Consider the following 19,077-nt stretch of genomic DNA (forward strand, 5'->3'; position numbering starts at 1 on the left):
AATGTTGGCGAGACTCATGTGATGTCCACGCAGGGACGTGTGTCAGCATCTCGGGCCAGAGCTCTGGGCCGAAGATGCAGATGTTGGAACCCGAGCTGGCAGCCTGGTAAGGTGGAGACTGACGATATGACTTTAAGATCCTTTCTGGAGCCTAAACTTCTTATACTATTAACAGTTCATGTTAGAAGCAGTTTTAAAATTTTTCTTTTTTATTGCTTGGAAGAGTTATTTTTTTTTTTTAACCAAAGATAAATAATGCAGTTTAAAGACCAAATCTATAAAGGTTTGCCACAAAAACAGCAGTCTTCCTCCTTCGCACCCTCCCCAGAGGCACCTATTTTGAGTTCTCTTAGGTAATTCTTCATACTTGTCTTCACATGCGTAAGCACATGCTTGCTTTTGTCTCTTTTACTTACCAGATCACTGGTTTATCATAAAAGGATGTAACTCAGGAACAGCCAGACGGAAGAGATGTAGAGGGCAAGGTATGGAGGAAGGGCTGGGCGCTTCCTTGGGTGCACGGCTCTCCCCACATCTCCACGTGTTCACCAACCCGGAAGCTCTCCAAACCAGGTCCCTTCGAATTTTCTGGAGGCTTCAATTCAGTCACTGGCCATTGGTGACTGATTGAGCTGTCAGCCCCTCCCCTCCCCGGGGCTCAGGCTAAGCTGTGTGCTCCATTGGATTTTCAGTTCCAGCCACCACCGACGACGTCCCCTCCCCGGTGGGGATGCAGTAGCTCTTAACCAGCCGTAACCCCAGCCTCAACACACCTTTCCCACCCCTTCAGTACAGTCGTTCGGGTTGGCGCTGATATTCAGCGTCTGCATTACCGCTGCCACGTAAACGCTCAGGGCTGAGCCACGTAGTAACAGGATCTGCCTTTCCTGCACAACTTTGGTTTCTTTTGGAGTACTAGGTGGTTTTCTGTGTACTCGATTAACTTAACTGTGACTTTTCCATCTGTTGTCTAAATCTCAGGACATTCGGACGTATCATGTGTTTCATCAGTTTTCATTTCCCTAAAGGCACAGAGCCCTCTGACCACCACTTCTCTTACGTGTTGATCTTTCATTTTCTACATCTTAACTCCCTGTTTTCTAATTTACTTTCTCACCTTGATGGACAGATTCTCCAAGAGCTTCCTGAGGAGTATGTGGGTGATCTATGTTTTTGAGCACCTTGTATCTTTGAAAATAACTTCATTCTAACCTGACACTTTTTGGCTGGGTCTGTAATTCCAGGCTGGAAATAACTTCTGTTTGGCTTCTTGAAGGCAGCTCTCCCGTCGTCTTGGCCGTCTGCACTGCAGGGGGCGGTACGTTTATCTCCACACGTCTTGTGGGGTCTGCCCTGTGTCTTCATGTCCTGGGTGGATCTTTGTCTCCCGTACCCTGTGCTTGGTGGGCTTGTTCTGTCTGGAAGCTTGTCTCCCATTATTCAGGTATCCCTTTCCCAGCTGCTTTTGACTTCGTTTTTTATACTTTTCACGTCCAGGAGTTCTTTTTTCCCTAAATACTATTTTTCAGCCTTGTGGATCAGTTTTGTGGTTGCAGCACTCTTTCTGTTCCCAAGCTGTATGTAGCTGGGAGGGTTTGAAGCTTCTCCCGTGTCTGTTTCTTTTGGTCCTTTGTTCCCCAAGTGTCTGGCAATCCCTGGCTCGTGCTTGAACACTGAAAACTAAAAAGCAGACCGGACACTGGGCACGTAGGTGGGTCACGCCAGGGCAGTGTGGGTCAACGTGCTGGAGATCGCTTTCCTTTCTGCTGCTAGGAACGTACAGGAATTATGTTTAGAAACGAAACTTGTAGCAGTTGGATGTCACCGCGGCATTTCAGTCAGAGACCTTTGCAGGTTTTCAAAAGCTGAGGTGGTATGGCTGTGACAGCTACTAGGCCCTGAGGGGGCAGGTATCCCTATAGGTCTGATTTCCTCGGAGCATCTTCTTGAAGGTTCTGGGAGCCAAGTGGGAGGCGTTGTTCTACTGCGCTGGTGCCCAGCGCCCCCTCTACCCTGAAGCAAGCGAGGAGCCAGATTTCTTCCAGCCGTCACTCTGGCCGGTCCCCCGCTGTCTGCGTCACGCCCAGGTCCGAGGTGCCTGGGCATCTGGTTTGTAGACCGGATTTATTCTTGTCTTTCCTTCCCCACTTCACCCAGGAGTCCGCTTACCTCTGGCCATCTCCCTGTTCCTGTCTCTTCTTCCCCCCGTCCTTGTGGGTTTATGCTTTCTAAAGGAATCCCATCACTGTCATTTTACAGGGTTTGGATCGGGGGTGGAGTGCAGTCAGACGCCTGGGCAACCTTCGGTCTTTAGCCAGAGCTCCAGGAAAACTTAAGACTCCATTTTGTTGTTTACAGTGGACAGAAAAAAGATGTTTAAAACAGGACTGTTGTAAAACTACCCAGTAAAATAGACCTGCCCAGAAACACCCACTGGAAGAGTTCATGGCTGTGCAGGCACTCATGATATGTAAGTGCTTTTTTTTTTTTTTAAACTCGCTCTGCATCCACTGGCTGACCTCCGCGAGTATCCCACGAGAACCGGGCCAGCACCCTGAGGCTGGTGAAACAAGCAGTGTGACCAGGCAGCGGGGCACTCGGAGGGCAGGCGCAGCAGTCTGCTCGCTTCCCCGACCTGGTTTCGTCTGATCCCCAGTCGGAGCCCAGGGCTGACCCTCGCTTGGTGCCACCCAGGACAGAACCCCAGTCTGCACCCTCGCAACTGACACTGAGTTTGTGCAGGCAGGAAAGTCCGGTTTGCAGAATACACTGCACACCTGTGTGCCAACTCGTAAGGCAGGACCCTGTCACTGAAAAGGTGGCCTGAGGGGGCGGGTGCCTACAGATCCGTTAGGGCCTTAAACCTGGCTGTGGGACTCCCGGGAATCAGCGGGCCTACGGGAAAGGGCGTCACGCCCGCTCAGTCTCGGGGGGGCCGTCACCTCAGTGCTCTGCTGGCTCCTGATTGTGTCAATATTGTGGTCAGAGGTATTTCGCAAATTACTCAGTCATTTAGGAGACCACTGAAATCCGATCGATGGACATCCAGGTATGGCCATCGTGGGAATCACTCAGATGTTAAGTCACTGTCGGAACAAGAGCGGTGTCCACGGCCCGAGCAGCTCCCAGTTGCCCTGGTTACGCCACGTCCACACTGGAGCCTCCCTGGGTCGGACAGGAAACACAGGCGGCTCTGTCGGACACCACGCTGTCCAGGGCTCTCATCAGGATGTCTGGCATGTGGTCTGTTAGCATCTTTGGGCCGATGAGTATTTTGCTGAATTCCGACTCATGTGACCACTTCACGCTATACCGAGCAGCAGGATAGCAGGAAAACCTGAAAGAGGAAAAGCCGAGCATCTCTTCAAGTCTCACCCCTGTGAGTCTCCCTTCACCGCTGGGGGGTGACTGACCACGTCAGGCCCGCCGCACTCACCTCCCTGAAGTGCCCACTTCCTCCAGGTGGATGATCCTGCCGGGGGGGTAGAGAGGGGGGTACTTGCTGGGGGACTCGAGCGGAGAGTCGCTGGAGAAGCTGTAGGCCGGGGACCCGTGCGCCAGCAGGCTCCGCTCCCCGAGGAGAGGCTGCGTCAGGTCGCCCCCATCCAGCTCCGTCGGCAGGTCCTCGGGGTGCCCTCCAAAGAGCTCGTACCAGCACCCGCGCAGCAGAATCTTGTACTGAGGGCGAGACCGAGAAGGCGGCGCACGTGTGACTCCGGGAGGCTTTCACGGTCCCCGGAGACCTCCTGGGACCTGTGAGCTGGCGGCGGCAACCCCACAGCACAGAAGCCTGGCTGCTTTGTTTTTCAACGTGGATCTTAGGAGTGTGGAGGTCAGGGGCCCAAACTCAGGTTTCTCTGGGGGCAGTGACGCCATCGTACTTGAAGCAATATTTAAAAACCAAATTCAGGCAGATTTTGAGGAAAAATTACCCTTAATTCTTCTTAGGCAACTCTGTGTAAACCAGTTTCACCCTTTACCCTTAAAGACATTAGATACGAAATTTTTTTTTTTTTTTAATTTGGGGGGAGTGTTAGCTGATAAGGAGGAAGTCTATTTTTAAATTAAAAATTTTTTTCTAATTAGCAACAAAAACACAAAAAATGTCAAAACAAAGATGTTAAGTGAAAAATCATCTCTAATCCCATAATCTAAATAAAACCACATTTTGGTGTATTTTTTTGGTGAAAGCTATATATACGTCGTCACCTACCCCTGCCTTGGATTATATTCTAAGAAGCATTTTTAATCCTGCCGTTTTTAAAAAAACTCTTCAAAACATCATGGATGTTTTTCTCTACCGGTAAATACAAATGCATTTATATTTGTAACGACTGTAGTGTTCCACAGCCCAGCAACACCAGCGCCTCCTAAACTCTGTGTCTGGCAGCCTTGTGACCAAAACCATCAGAACGCTGTTGTTAGTCACGACAGGACTAAGAAGTATGACAAAAACAAATCACTCAACCAAACAGGGATGGCTCTAGTATAGTACGTTCTAGTTGCAGCTTCCCTGCGCTCGGTTTAGCCGTTTGCTTCTCAGGCGTCCTCTGCAGAACAGCAGCCAGCAGTCTGTGCCAGGGGTGGAAGAGCTTCTAGCAGCATCAGTGCCCTGCGCTATGAGGCTCTGAATTTAGAAACGTCCTCTCGAGCCACAAACAGCCTGGTGGGGAGGCCCTAACCCCTGCAGGTCCTCTTTCGGGGCCCCCCCGAGTTACCTTGGGCTTGTTGCAGTGAGCAATCACTCGCAAGATTCTCCTCTTCAAATCTTCCAAGTTGGTCACACTTAACCTGTTGAGCAAAAGACCAGACTGAGGCTCAGTACTCGCCTTTCCCGCCAGCCCAAGCCCAGACGGGGCAGCCAGCAGACTCACCTGGGAATCACATCCTTGCCCAGAACAAGTGACACGATGAAGGTCTTAGAGTATTCACAAAGAGATTTGCTGAAATAAAAAAAAAAGGTGATTACATTGCCCACAGAAGGCTTCCAAGAGAAAGCAAGTAACTGTACCAAGTTAGGAAGAGGTCAGTGTGTTCACAGAACTCCACTCTATTCTCCACCCTCTAAAGGGGAAGAGAAATAAGAGATTCCAGGTAGAGCAACTCACTGGCCAGATTCCCTTGAAAAAGTAAAAGGCATGGGGATTTACGTTACTAGATGTCAGCACTGGGTAGGCAACTAAGGTACTTAACCCAGTGCGGCATCAGCACAATCAGACGAAGCCAGGGGAAGAGTGAGCATGGATGCCTCCCACAGGGCAGGAGTGGTACTGCAGGTCAGCAGTAGGGGAAGGATGGGCTTTTAATAAACAGTGCTAGGATAAAGCACTCAAGGTGTGAGCGGGAAGATGAAACTGAATCTCTACCTCATGCTGTACACAAAAAAACCCCGAATTAAACATAGATTAAAGACCTAGGTAAAGGTGAAAGGTCAGACTAAAAGGCTTTTAAAAGACACGATAGGAGACTAGCTCCACGTCCTTGGGACAGAGAAAGATTTATGAAAACGAAGACCTGGGACTTCCCTGGTAGTGCAGTGGTTAAGAATCCACCTGCCAATGCAGGGGACACGGGTTCGATCCTGGTCTGGGAAGATCCCACATGCCACAGAGCAACTAAGCCTGTGCGCCACAACTACTGAGCCCACGTGCCACAACTACTGAAGCCTGTGCTCCGCAACGAGAGAAGCCACTGCAGTGAGAAGCCCACGCACCGCAATGAAGAGTAGCCCCCGCTCACTGCAGCTAGAGAAAGCCTGCGCGCGGCAACGAAGACCCAACGCAGCCAAAGATAATGACAAATTAGTCAATGTTAAAATTAAGAACTGATAAAGACTTGACTCAAAGTGAAAAGACACATCGAGGAGTGAGTATATTTACAACACATACTTAGAACCAACAAAGAACTGATGTACTGAATATATATACAAACCAGCGAGAAAAGAAATAGACAATACAAGAGGAAAATGGGCAAAAGGAACTTCATGAGTGGAAACTCAACAAAAATATGAAGAGACTCAACTTCATCATGGAAATGCAAATTAAACAATGAAACATCACTGCGCACCCATCAGATTGGCAAAAATGTTCAAGTTGGACACTACACTATTAAGTGTTAGTGAGAATGTGAGAGGTGTGCACGCTGCCGGTGAGGTGTGAATGGGTGCAGCCGCAACACGCGAAGCGCGAGCACGTGCACACTCCGTGACCCAGCACGTCTGTGACAGCCCGATGTCCATCACCAGCAGAGCAGATAACCTGTGATACGTGATGAAACATAATGAGAATTTACACAATAACATTTCAGACCTCAAACAACGTGGGGAAAAAAAAAAAATAACAGAAAAAAAGTATAATTCCCTTCCTCTAAATTTCAAAATCATGCAAATCCAAACTATGTAGAGACATGTAAACAGGTGGTAAAACTAGTTTTTAAAGCAAGGGAGGGGACTTCCCTGGCGGTCCAGTGGTTAACACTCCAAGCTTCCACTGCAGGGGGCATGGGCTCGATCCCTGGTCGGGGAACTAAGACCCTGCAGGCCGCATGGTGCGGCCAAAAATTAAAAAACAATTTTTTTCTTAATTAAAAAAAAAAAAAAAGGAAGGGAAGAATTTTCACAAAGATCAGGACAGTGATTCCCTGTGAACAGGAAAGGAGAGGACACACAGAGACTCTTTAAGGCACTGGCAACGTTCATTTCTCCACTCGGGTGGGTGCAGAGGTATGTGACTATTTTTAAATCAGCTTTATTGAGGTGTAATTCACAACAGTAAAATCACACCCATTGTAAGTGTACAATTTGATGACTCTTGACCAATGTATATAAATGTTTAGCAACCACCTCAATCAAGACGTAGAGCATTTCCATCACCCCCGGGCTCCCTGTGTCCTTCTGCAATATCCCACCCCCAACCCCAGGCAACCACTGATCTGCTTTCCGTTGTTATAGTTTTGTCTTTTCTAAAATGTCATATAGGGACTTCCCTGGTGGGGCAGTGGTTAAGAATCCGCCTGCCAATGCAGAGGACACAGGTTCAAGCCCTGGTCCGGGAAGATCCCACATACCACAGAGCAACTAAGCCCGTGCGCCACAACTACTGAGCCTGCGCTCTAGAGCCCGCGAGCCACAACTACTGAGCCCGCACACCTAGAGGCCACGCTCCGCAACAAGAGAAGCCACCGCAATGAGAAGCCCGTACACCACAACTAGAGAAAGCCCGCACACAGCAACGAAGACCCAATGCAGCCAAAAATAAATAAATTCATTAAAAAAAATTTTTTTCTTTAAATGTCATATTAAGTGAAATCACACAGTAAGGTCTCTTGTATCAGGTTTCTTTCACACAGCAAAATGCATCCAAGTTGTATGGATGTTTGCTTATTACTCTCAAAAACATGTTTTATCTTTGTTTCACTGAATAAAAACAATCGGTTATTTTAAAAAGTCACTTTCGTGTCTTATTATATGTATAAATATGTGTTTTAATATTAAAAGAGCTTTTAAAAATTTTAAAGGTACACAAACATTTATGTATAAAGATATTGATAGATTTATAATAATGAAAAAATGAAAAGAATGTAAATATCAGTATGGGAATAAATAAAAGTGGTGTAACCAGATGATAGAAAACTAAGTAGTTAATTTAAAAACATGTTCTCAAAGAATAGTTAAGGATATAATGTATATAGAGTATTAGAAAAACACATATCCACACACACACACACACACACACACACACACAAAAAGCTGGAAGAAAGCAAACCTAAATAGTTACAATGATGATTTCTGGGTAGATCTTGATCTCTCCACTTATTTATATTTTTCAAAAATTCTATGATGGATACAAATTTAATTTTTACCCCTTTCATTTTTTATTTCTTTTTTTTTAATGGTCGTACAGATTTCTTCTATCATCAGGCCAAAGATTATACAGGATTAAGTATGTTGAATCAGAAAAGAAAAATGTAATTTTCAAACTCAAAAAATGAATTAGTAACCAAATTCAGTAAAGTTGCAGGATACAAAATTAATATACAGAAACCTGCATTTCTATATACTAATAATGAACTATCAGAAAGAGAAATTAAGAAAACAATCCCATTTATAATTACATCAAAAAGAATAGGACTTACTTGGTGGTCCAGTGGTTAATAATCTGCTTTCCAATACAGGGGACGCGAGTTGATCCCTGGTCAGGGAACTAAGATCCCACATGCCGCGGGGCAACTAAGCCCGCACTGCAACTACTGAGCCCATGCGCTCTAGAGCCCATGCACCACAACTAGAGAGAAGCCCACGCGTCACAACGAAGATGCCGTGTGCCACAACTCAGACCCAATGCAAACAAATAAATATTGAAAAAAAAAAAAAAAAAGAATAAAGTACCTAGGAATAAATTTAACCAAGGAGGTGAAAGACCTGCACAGTGAAAACTAGAAGCCACTGAAGAAAGAAACTGAAGAAGACACAAATAAATGGAAAGGTATTCTGTGCTCATGAATTAAAAGAATTATTACTAAAATGTCCATATTACCCAAAGAAATCTACAGATTCAATGTAATCCTAATCAAAATTCCAATGGCATTTTTCACAGAAACAGAACAAACAACACTAAAATTCATATGGAAGCACAAAAGACCCCAAATAGCCCTAAGCAATGTTGAGAAAGAAAAACAAAGCTGGAGATATCGTGATCCTTGATTTCCTAATATGATGCAAAGCTAGAGTAATCAGAACAGTATGATGATCAGTATAAATACAGACACATAGATCAATGGAACAGAACAGGGAGCCCAGAAATAAGCCCATGCACTTACAGTGAATTAATTAAGAAGGGAGCTGAGAATACACAGTGGGGAGAAGACAGTCTCTTCAATAAATGATGTTGGGAAAACTGGACCACTATCTCACCATACACAAAAGTTAATTCAAAATGGGTTAAAGACTTGAATATAAGACCTGAAATCAGAATACCCCTAGAAGAAGACATAGGCAGTAAGCTCCTTGACATTGGTCTTGGTGATGATTTTTTGGATTTGACACCAAGAACAAAGGCAACAAAAGTCTAATTAAATGGGACTACATCCAACTAAAAAGCTTTTGCACAGCAAAGGAAACCACTGACAAAATGAAAAGGCAACTTACTGAATGGAAGAAGGTATTTGCAAATCATATACCTGATAAGAGGTTAGAACCAAAATATATAAAGAATTCATACAACTCAATAGCAATAAGACAATCTGATTAAAAAATGGGCAGACGGGGACTTCCCTGGCGGTCCAGTGGTTGAAACACCGAGCTTCCACTGCAGGGGGCGTGACCCCTGCAGGGTTCAATCCCTGGTCCGGGAACTAGGATCCCACATGCCGCGTGTCCAAAAGAAAAGGGCAGACGATCTAAACAGACATTTTTCCAAAGAAGACATACAGATGGCCAACAGGTACGTGAAAAGATGCTCAACATCACTAATCATCAGGGAAATGCAAATCAAATGAAAATGCAAAGCTCGAGATGGCACCTCGCACCTGTCAGAATGGCTATTATCCAAAAAAGATAAACATGAAATAACAAGCACTGGCCAGATGTGGAGGAAAGGGAATGCTTGTGCATTGCTGGTGGGGATGTAAACTGGTGCAGCCACTAGAAAAAAACAGTATGGAGGTTCCTCAAAAAATTAAAAATAGAACTACCATATGATCCAGCAATTCCACTTCTAGGTGTTTATCCAAAGAAAACGAAGACACTGACTTGAAAGATACCTGCACCCCCATGTTCACTGCAGCATTTACAATAGCCAAGACATGGAAAAAACCTAAGTGTCCACTAACAGATGAATGGATAAAGACGTGTGTGTGTGTGTGTGTGTGTGTGTGTGTGTGTGTGTGTAATGGAATATTATTCAGCCATAAGAGGTAACGAAATCTTGCTGTTTGTGGAGGGACAACAGCCTGGACGGACCTTAAGCGCATGACGCTAAGTGAGAGAACAGAAAGGCAAATACCACGTGATCTCACTTACATGTGAAAACTGAAAAAACAAACCAAGCTCACAGATACAGAGAACAGACTGGGGGCTGCCGGCGGGGGGGGGTGGGGGGGGTGGGGGGGGTGGGGGGGTGGGAGGGGAGGCAGTGAAATGGGTGAAAGGAGTCGAAAGGTACAAGCTTCCAGTTATAAAATAAATAAGTTATTGGGATGTAACGTACAGCATGGCGACTGCAGTTAATAATGCTGTGCTGCGTATGTGAAAGCTGCTAAGAAAGTAAATCTTAAAAGTTCTCCTGGGCTTCCCTGGTGGCGCAGTGGTTGAGAGTCTGCCTGCCAGTGCAGGGGACGTGGGTTCGAGCCCTGGTCTGGGAAAATCCCACATGCCGCGGAGCAACTAAGCCCGTGAGCCACAATTACTGAGCCTGCGCGTCTGGAGCCTGTGCTCCGCAACAAGAGAGGCCGCAACAGTGAGAGGCCCGCACACCGCGATGACGAGTGGCCCCCGCTCGCCACAACTAGAGAGACAAGCCCTCGCACAGAAACGAAGACCCAACACAGCCAAAAATAAATAAATAAATAAATGAAGACGCTTTCATTTAAAAAAAAAAAGTTCTCCTCACAAGGAAAAATGATTCTGTAACTATCTGTTAACTAGACTTATTGTGATCATTTCACAGCATATACAAATATCGAATCGTTATGTTGTACATCTGAAACTAATATAATTATACCTCAGTTTAAAAAAATAAAATAAAATCAAAGCTATGGTTAGAGAGACCTATGAAAAGCTATCCAGTCTTTTTTCAACCAAACAGGGCTTTGAAACAAACTTCTCCTGAGGATGAGAAATTGTTAACTAACTTGCAGATAAGAGACCAGTTTTGACCATATACCTTGTGAGTAGCACCTCCTTACAGGAAAGAAAACAAAGAAGTACCTCAGCAGCCCCCTGGGCGGGGAAAAGGCGTAACACCTGACTTGTGGGTATGGGGTTCTGAGCATGATGGTCAACAGGGCTGCGGCGCCTGCCCCCAGGCTGTGCCCCACGATGACCAGCCGGTATTCCTAGGGGGCAAATGCAGAATGAGTAAAGGTTAAGAAAACAAATAGCTAATGGCAGAGAAAACAGAAAGAAAAGAAGAGTTAAAATCTCACAGGTGCAATGCTGAACGCCTGGCTCAAAATCCCGTCGTTGATGAGTCGTTGGTAAACGTATCTGGCAGCTTGAGAAATCCCCTGGAAGTGCAGACACAGAGGCGGCTGGTGACTGTCAGACAGGCCAGGCCTACACGGGGTCTCCTAGTGGCGACTCTGTCCCCCCCCAGTCAGGGAAGCCATCCTGGGATCAGCGAGCACATCTACCGCTCACTGCTGTGTTCCTGGCACCTGGCACAGAGCTTGGCACGAAGCAGGGGCTCAAAAAATATTTCCATGAGCGAACAGGTGATGTCAGGAACATCCTTCCATGTCAATGGATATTTCTAAGGCTTCTTCTGTAGCTACAGAGTATTTTGCTGCATGGACGTCCCACAATTTACTTTAGCCAAGTCCCCATGGTCCGTCACATTTAGATTATAAATGGCTGATCTTTTACAAGTATGTTAAAATGTAAAGTTCTGAATCAGTGACAGTGACTAAGTAGCCACTGTTCCTGCAAAAGCAGAACTAAAACCATCGGAAGTGAGTCCTAGGGAGGCCAGGCTTTGGTTTAATTTCAAAAAACAGAATGTAAAACTTCCTAGCAAATACAGCTATCTCACGAAACAGACTTCTTGAAAATTAAGTAGTTCCCATCGAGGAGAGACAACCCTGTCAACCAAAAACATTTTCAGAGTGCTTCCTGCATGACAACACAGGACAGGCCTGGCCACCGACCCCCGCAGCCTAACCTCCAACAGGATGAAATGGGAGAAATTCCACATAAGATGGGAGACTGTTTTGCTCCTCTCTAAAGCTGCTGCAAATTCCTGATTCAATAGCCCTATAACCCTGTGAGCAGAATGCGGAACCTGGCCTCGTGTATGAGAAACCAGGAGGTCTGAAGGGTTAACATGCTGTGCACAGTCTGACGGCACTTCTGGACAAACCGCCAGATCTCCCTTTCCTCCCCCTCCTACCACGCGATGCTGTCGACTTCCGCCAACATTTATTAGGCACCTACCGCGTATCTGGTTCTGGACAGCCAAAGCCACTCGGCATTTGGACCACAACTCGGCCGGTTGTGAGTCTCCCTGGCACAAGTGTTACAGGTGAAATGCCAAGACCGTTTTCAGCTGCACAGCTTTGAACTCCAACCATCGTGGACAGCATCAGAGCCAAAACTCGGTACCAAGGCCAAGAGCAGAGAACAGTTCGTGCCCTTAGGCCCTGAGCAGCTGTCTTCCCGGCGGGAGGGCAAGAGCTGTCACTGAACGAAACGGTGCTGGAGGAGGCCTCCGCTGAGAGCCGGCCAGGCCTGCAGGGTCGCAGCTTGTGGAGGCACAAAGCCTCGGTCTGCGGCCCAAATTCTTCTAAGACCAGAGCCACAGCCGAGCCCACAGGGCTCTGAGGGTATTCTGTGCTTGGCTAGTTGATGTGTCTCTAAAATAAGTTTTAAATTTATTTGTTTTTCTTCATGCACACCCAGTAATAGTTAAACTGGACTTGTCAGTGAATTGAGGTATGAAAAGACAGCTAAGGGATAAAGGAAAAAAGTTCACATTCCCAGGACTGTCAAGCTCTTAACTGGTGGCAGAACAAAAGCCAAAAGCTTCCACTCTGGCTCTTCCCTGAAGTGTCCAGGCACAGAAAAAAACAAAAACCCAAAAAACAACAGTAACAAAAAAACCTGGAAGGAAAAAAAGTTGTCCCGACAGGACACTGGGGTTCAATTACCAGCACCGCACTCTGGCAATAACACGTGCTTTTTTAAAAATGAAGCATTCTATTTAAAAAACTATTACTACAGAAGTAATACATGTTTTGGTTAAAAACCACATGAAGTGTATAAAAACAGTGGAAGGCCACTGCCCTCCACCCCCGACATCCTTCTCCCCAGAAGCAGCCGCTGTAACCTTTAGGGAAGGAATCATCCCAGACTTTCCCTCAAGTGTTAAAACGCTCAGCTCTACAACCTCGTTAGTCATCAGGAAAATGCAAATCAAAACCACAGTGAGATACTCACTTCACAGCCACTAGAATGGCTATATTTAAAAAAAAAAAAAAAAGAAAGAAAAGTGATGAGGATGTGGAGAAATGGAAACCCGCGTTCTTTGCTGGTGGGAACGTAAAATGGTGCAGCTGTGTTGGAAAACAGTTTGCTGGTTCCTCAAAAAGTTAAACAGAGAAATAACAGAAGACCCAGCAATCCCATGTCTGGGTATATTCCCCCCAGAACTGAAAGCAGGGACTCCAGCAGTTACCTGCACACCCATGCTCATGGCAATTTTACAGCAGCCAAAGGAAGTTCTGACACACACTGCAACACAGATGAAGCCTGAGGACATGTGCTCAGTGAAATAAGCCAGTAGTGAAAGGACAAATACTGTATAATTCCACTTATATGAGGAACGTAAAATAAGCAAATTCACAGACAGTAAAACGGTGGTTCCCGGAGGCTGGCGGAGGGAAATAACTCTGCTCTGAGCAGGCCGTGCTCCTCTCGTCATCCCTTCGGGAGGAGCTTATGCACCCCGGGCCCCCTGCCAGCACAGTAACAGTGAAACAAGAACTCGGTATTGTGACATATGCAGAGAATGCAACGACATGCAGAAAAGCGCTGAGCGTCTGCATCTCAGGGAGGGTCTGCCTGCACTGTGTTGCACTAAAGCTTTTTTGCACCATGAGGAAGTACTACTTTAATTACACGGGAAGAAAAGCATTCAAATGCCAACTCTGACACTTGTTCCAGTAACCGTGTAGCTACTGGCAAGTGACGCAATCGCTATGAACCTGCTTCTTTCTCTTAAAAACAAAAGTAACCTCTCAGGGCTGTGGTGAGAAGTCGTGCTGGACAGCACCTGGCACACAGCAGCGTTAACGCGGGAGACCCTGAGCTGAAAATACTCCAGCGCCTTCGAGGTTCCCCTTGACAGAACATTCCAGAGCACACGGCCTCGGCTCCTACCTTGTGTGCCCAGCAGTCCTGCACCTCACACTCGAGGTCGAGCGGCTCGCTCTCTGCTGACAGGTCCGTAAGGATGTCCTGGAAACAGTGCGTGGGAAGAGGCCGTCAGCTGGGCTGGGCTAGCTGAGGGTGGCTGCGTTGGGACAGTCCCCCGGGTCAGGCTGTTGAGAATTGGACCCCAGGTGCCTGAACTCGGGAGAGATGCCAGGTGGCCAGGAAGCTCCTGAGGGACCCACGGCGCAATCAGACATGAAGACTGGGGAGGGGACACGTCTAAGACGCACCCTCTGCCCCCACTCCCTGCACACAGCATCTAAGCACCCACGAAGCACAGAGCCCTGGGCCAGGGTGTTGAGCAAAGCATGGTTCCCGTCCTCCAGGGGCCCAGTCAACGGCTGGCTGAAACCTAAGGGAGGGTAAGAGACACGTCACCCAGAGCAGAGGAGGGGTGAGCGCTGCAGGGCACGGGGGGCTTCCTGGAGGAGGTGGCCTGAGCCAGAGCCTCACGGAAAAGCTGGTTTTCAGGAAGCAGAGGAGACAACAGAGGCCGGCATCCCCACCCAGGGGAGCAGCAGGACCCAGGGCAGAGGCATCTGAGCATGGGAAGCGGGCGGCGGGCTGGGCTCACGGGCACTCGACTCTGGATGCATCGAGGGGCCGCGGGCAGAGCCTGGGAGGCTGGTGTGTCCCCGGGACCCGGGGAGGCCCACCTGCGGAGGGAGGGGCCCCGAAGTGGCTCTGGCGCTGCCAGGGCTGGGAACTGTGCCCCCCAGTGCCGACAGAGCCTCAACAAGAACCAGGAACCGTGTATAAAACGCAGCGGGAACTGCCGGAGGTTTGCGAGCAGTGGCAGGTCTGACCGTGTTCTAGAAAGAGTCCTCTGGATGGTACAAAGGACAGACTGGGAAGATGCGAGACGAGAGACAGGGACCAGGTAGGGAACCTGTTGCCGGCCCAGGAAAGAGAGGCCTGGGACCAGAGCCAGGGCTGCGGTGCTGGGACTGGAGGAGACGGGCCAGAGAGGGGCCGGGCAGGACCACGCGCGACAGACTGGGCAGGAAGCGAGGAGAGAGCCGGAGACAACTTCAGCTCTGCGGCTTCTTGGGGGGCAAGGGGGCGCCACATGGTTACTGGGGCGGGCGGTGCCCTGACGGGAGAGCAGACCCGGGAGCGGGGGCCCGGGCAGACCCAGATGGCTCCTGGCGAGGCAGGGGCAAGGCTGCCCGCGCAAGGTCGGGGGGAAAGCAGAAGAGGGTGGAGTCTCGTTTCATTTCCTGGGTCAGGAGAAAAGAGAGAACTAGGAAATGAGACTGAGGAACAGCCAAGAAGAGACCAAAAAGCACAACACAGGAGAGAAGAAAGTCGCCAGGTGTCTTCGTGGGGCAGAGACCGAGCAGGATGGAGGGGACCGCTGGGTGGGGCTGGACAGTGCTGGCTCCCACGGCACTGGGGGAGCGGGGGGCAGGCGCGTGGGGCCGGCTGAGACCCCGAACGGGAACTGGGGAGGGGGGGTGGGGGGTACCTAAGAGTGGGCTGACTTTGGACTGCATGACTTAACCTACTGTTCTTTCTGGCTTTGGGTGCAGAAACTTCAAGGGGAGGGTCACCCGGGTTGGGGGCCCAGGGAATCAAGCGGGCACCCGCCCGGGAGTAGGGGAGCCCAGCCCTGCCAGTGTCTAAGTTTCCAATATTTCTTGGTTAAAAGGAAATGGCTTTATCTGCTTTTTCAAAGGGAGTATTTGACAGCCCTGGACTCGCCTCCCTGTTTTCCACGCCCGGTGTTTCCCTGTGTCTGATGCTGTCACTTACGAAGGTTTCCCCTCAGTTCCAGGAAAGCTGGGTCTCCTGGCGTCTGAGCTGCTGACCACCCGCCCCCGGTCCCCTGGGCCAGCGTGCCAGGCTCCGTACCTGGAGAGACATGGTTCCCCTCACAGCCACCACCACCGACTCCTTCCTGTGGTCCAGAGCCACTAAGAAGGGGAGCTCGTACACCTGGGAGAAAGGAACGAGCATTAGCACAGGTGCCTGCGGACACGGCTGGGCCAGCCCAGAGAGGCTGACAAACGGCGCTTCCGAGCACAGCGCGGAGGGGTGCACTGATCCCCACCTCTGCTCGTCCTCAGTAGACAGTGTGACTTCTGATTCTCAGTGATGAAAGGCTCTCTAAACCCAAGACCCTTTTACCCTCGGGGGCAGGGGATAGAGCCATCTCAGTGGGCAAGACCAGAGCCTCCACTCTGGGTCAGTGCAAGCAGCGGGTGAGAGGCTCTGGGCCCTGTAAGCACCCACTTGCATCAGAACCAACCGCAGGTCCAGTAGTAACCCTAGGCTCCTGCCTTCGCACCTGCAGAAGCCCCTGAAGGAGCAGCGAGAGGGTCTGGGTTAGGCAGACCTGCCTCAGGAACTCTGCTCCGCCCCATTCCTGCTGTGGGACCCCAAGCAAACATCTGAAGTTCTCTTCGACCCCATTTCCTCATCTTTAAGGAGGACAGCATGGTGTGCTGTCCTCCGGCTGGTGTGACACCACGGGGACGGCCACCTGTGCGTGGTGAACGGTCGTGCATTTGGAGCCAGCAGGAGAGGATAGACTGCCGACTTCACCGCCCTGGTTTCCGCAGGAGAGGGACTTCTACTGATGACCTTGTGGGGGGCTCCTTGAAAGAGCCCACAGAGCAGTCACGAGCCTTCTGTGGAAAATCACCTCCTTTAAACCCCACCCGCTCTTTCTGTCACCACCACTCAGTGACAGGGCAGCACAGGGCTCACGGGCTCCTGCGCTTTGCTGGGCACCAGATTCACTGCGGACATGAAAACAAGATCCTGGACGTTCTGATCTCAGTGGGATGGGGTGTGACTTTTACACCTCCCAGGTGAGTCTAAAATGCAGGAGTTTGGGAGCCAGGGGGCTCAAGAACAGGACACCAGTGGTTCCCTGAATCGTCTGTGTGCTGGAACCGTGGGGGGGCTCCTGAGCTGGGGTCCCATCGCCACAGATTCTGACTTCATTCATCTGGGGTCTGGCCTGGGCTTCTGAGTTGTAAAAGCTCCCCAGGAGATCCCAGTAGACAGCAGATGTGAGAGCCGCTGTGCTTGGCTGCAGGTTCTGGGCTTCCGGTGCCTGTGAGGACCACGTGGGGAGCCACGAAGCAATGCAGGACGGGTCCCTGACGCCAGACAGACTGGCTTCTGCAGCTTCACTAACCAGCCCTGCGATTCTGGGACCCTCCCAAGTGTGAGACCCACTGCACTGCACTAACAGGACGGAGCTCAGACCCAGAGACCAGGATTGATCAACCCCGGACACCGGTGTGGGATTAATGCCAAGTGCAACTCATTGTTCTTCACTAAAAACGGGCTCAGGTGAAACACAGCATAGTCTCGCTGATGAAGACTTTCTGCCCCATCTTATGTTAAACCTGGGGGGGCTTCAAGGGCGTTTGTGAACCCCGAGATAGTGCGCTAAACTTGGGGTGAGTATGTGTCGGTGTATGTGTCCCCGCACATTTTTCCGGGGGAATAGTTTATAACTTCCACCAGAATCTCGAAGGACTCCAAGACCCAGAAGAAGTTAGGAAGCACTGCTCACTCTACCTTGTCGTGAAAGCTGACGTGAATGAAATCCCGGTACTGCAGCCCCGTCGTCTGCAGGATGGAGCCAAAGTGACAGGTGAGCTGATCACCTCCAACCAAGTCATAATCAGTTGTCCGGCTTCTGCAACTAAAACGGGGGCAGAGGCGTTACTGCGCCAACCAGAGCCACGTACAGAGGAAGACCCCACCCTGCCGTCCCGTTTCCCAGCAAACCTGAGGGCGCCCACTGACAGTCTGCACAGCTCAGTCTGGGAACCTACAGTGGCCTTTAAATGACACTTCTGTGTACACATCTTACTACAGTCTGACTTCTTTATTAATGCTCTACATATTCAAAAAATAAACCAACAAGGATGGGAGAGACCCTAAAATCACCAGGAATGGGACAAGCCGGCATCAGGGATCTCCTGATGTGATGTACTAAGAAGGATGCACGCTCCGCATGGAGCATTCCTGCCAAAGATGTGTAACTTGAACCTAATCGTGAAGAAGTCACCAGACAAATGCAAAGTGAGGGCCAGCCTACAAAATACCCAGACTGTCCTTTTCAAGATGTCAATATCGTGAAAGATTAAAAAAAAAAAAAGACTGAGGAACTGTTCCAAACTGGAGGAGACTAAGGAGACCTGACAGCTAAATGCAATCCACGCTCCTGACTGGAAGAAAATGTGCGACAAGGGGTGTTACTGGAACAATTGGAAAAATTTGAATAGCTAATGATTAATGAGAAACTTCCTGAATTTTATAACTGTACTGTAATTTATGGCAAAGAAAGACCTTGTTCTTAAGAAATACAAGCTGAAGTAATTAGAGGTCTTTACCTCTAATGCATGATGCCCGCGACTGTATCGCCAATGGCTCTGGGGGGAAAAACACGTGTTTACGGAGAGAGCGATACAGCACATGTGACCAAACTGAGTCACAGCTGGTCATTCTAGATAAGGGACATGGGCGTTCTTAGCGCTGCTCTTGCGGTTTTTGAACTATTTCAAAATAGGAAGTTTTTTTAAACAGGGAAGTGTGACTATTTTTAGAAAATAAAGTACGGACACCATAGCAAGCAACATCCGGAGCGGAATGAGGATGGAGGCCTCAGACGGTGCCCACCTACCAGTCGCCACCAATCCTGCACAGCCCTGTAAAAGGGTTTCTGTAAATATAGAGAGGCCACCCATAGGCAGCTGCTGCAAACTGCATGTAGTGATGGCAGTTTTCTAATTCTGCATCCAAATCAGCTTCCTGTAAGAGAAGAAAAAAAGCTTTTTGTTTAGGGGAACCCATTAAGGAGAGGATCAACACACTATGACCTTTTTTTTTTTTTTTTTTTAAATGCTTAGATTGTAGCCCTTTAGAGTCTCTATCGATTAGGAGTTCTGTGTTTCTTCAAATTATCC

At 48.8% G+C, this 19,077-nt stretch overlaps 1 protein-coding gene across 3 annotated transcripts in view; it reads right to left on the minus strand.

Moving 5' to 3' along the window:
- Positions 1-191: 191 nt before the first annotated feature.
- Positions 192-19,077, minus strand: part of DAGLB (diacylglycerol lipase beta) — a 31,553-nt gene continuing 12,667 nt past the window's right edge. Inside the window, exons 6-15 of one of the 3 annotated variants that reach the window (XM_068566126.1) lie at positions 18,795-18,922; positions 17,684-17,810; positions 16,001-16,084; positions 14,093-14,170; positions 11,143-11,223; positions 10,925-11,052; positions 4,875-4,943; positions 4,719-4,791; positions 3,437-3,678; positions 192-3,337 (exon numbers count right to left, since the gene is read on the minus strand). In XM_068566126.1, coding sequence (XP_068422227.1) covers positions 3,139-3,337; positions 3,437-3,678; positions 4,719-4,791; positions 4,875-4,943; positions 10,925-11,052; positions 11,143-11,223; positions 14,093-14,170; positions 16,001-16,084; positions 17,684-17,810; positions 18,795-18,922 — 1,209 coding nt within the window. In that variant the 3' untranslated portion in view covers positions 192-3,138. The remainder of the gene's footprint in view (positions 3,338-3,436; positions 3,679-4,718; positions 4,792-4,874; positions 4,944-10,924; positions 11,053-11,142; positions 11,224-14,092; positions 14,171-16,000; positions 16,085-17,683; positions 17,811-18,794; positions 18,923-19,077) is intronic. The other 2 variants (XM_068566128.1, XM_068566127.1) reach the window with 2 other exon arrangements.

This window comes from Eschrichtius robustus, chromosome 16, assembly GCF_028021215.1.
Source record: "Eschrichtius robustus isolate mEscRob2 chromosome 16, mEscRob2.pri, whole genome shotgun sequence".
Taxonomy (NCBI): Eukaryota; Metazoa; Chordata; class Mammalia; order Artiodactyla; family Eschrichtiidae; genus Eschrichtius; species Eschrichtius robustus.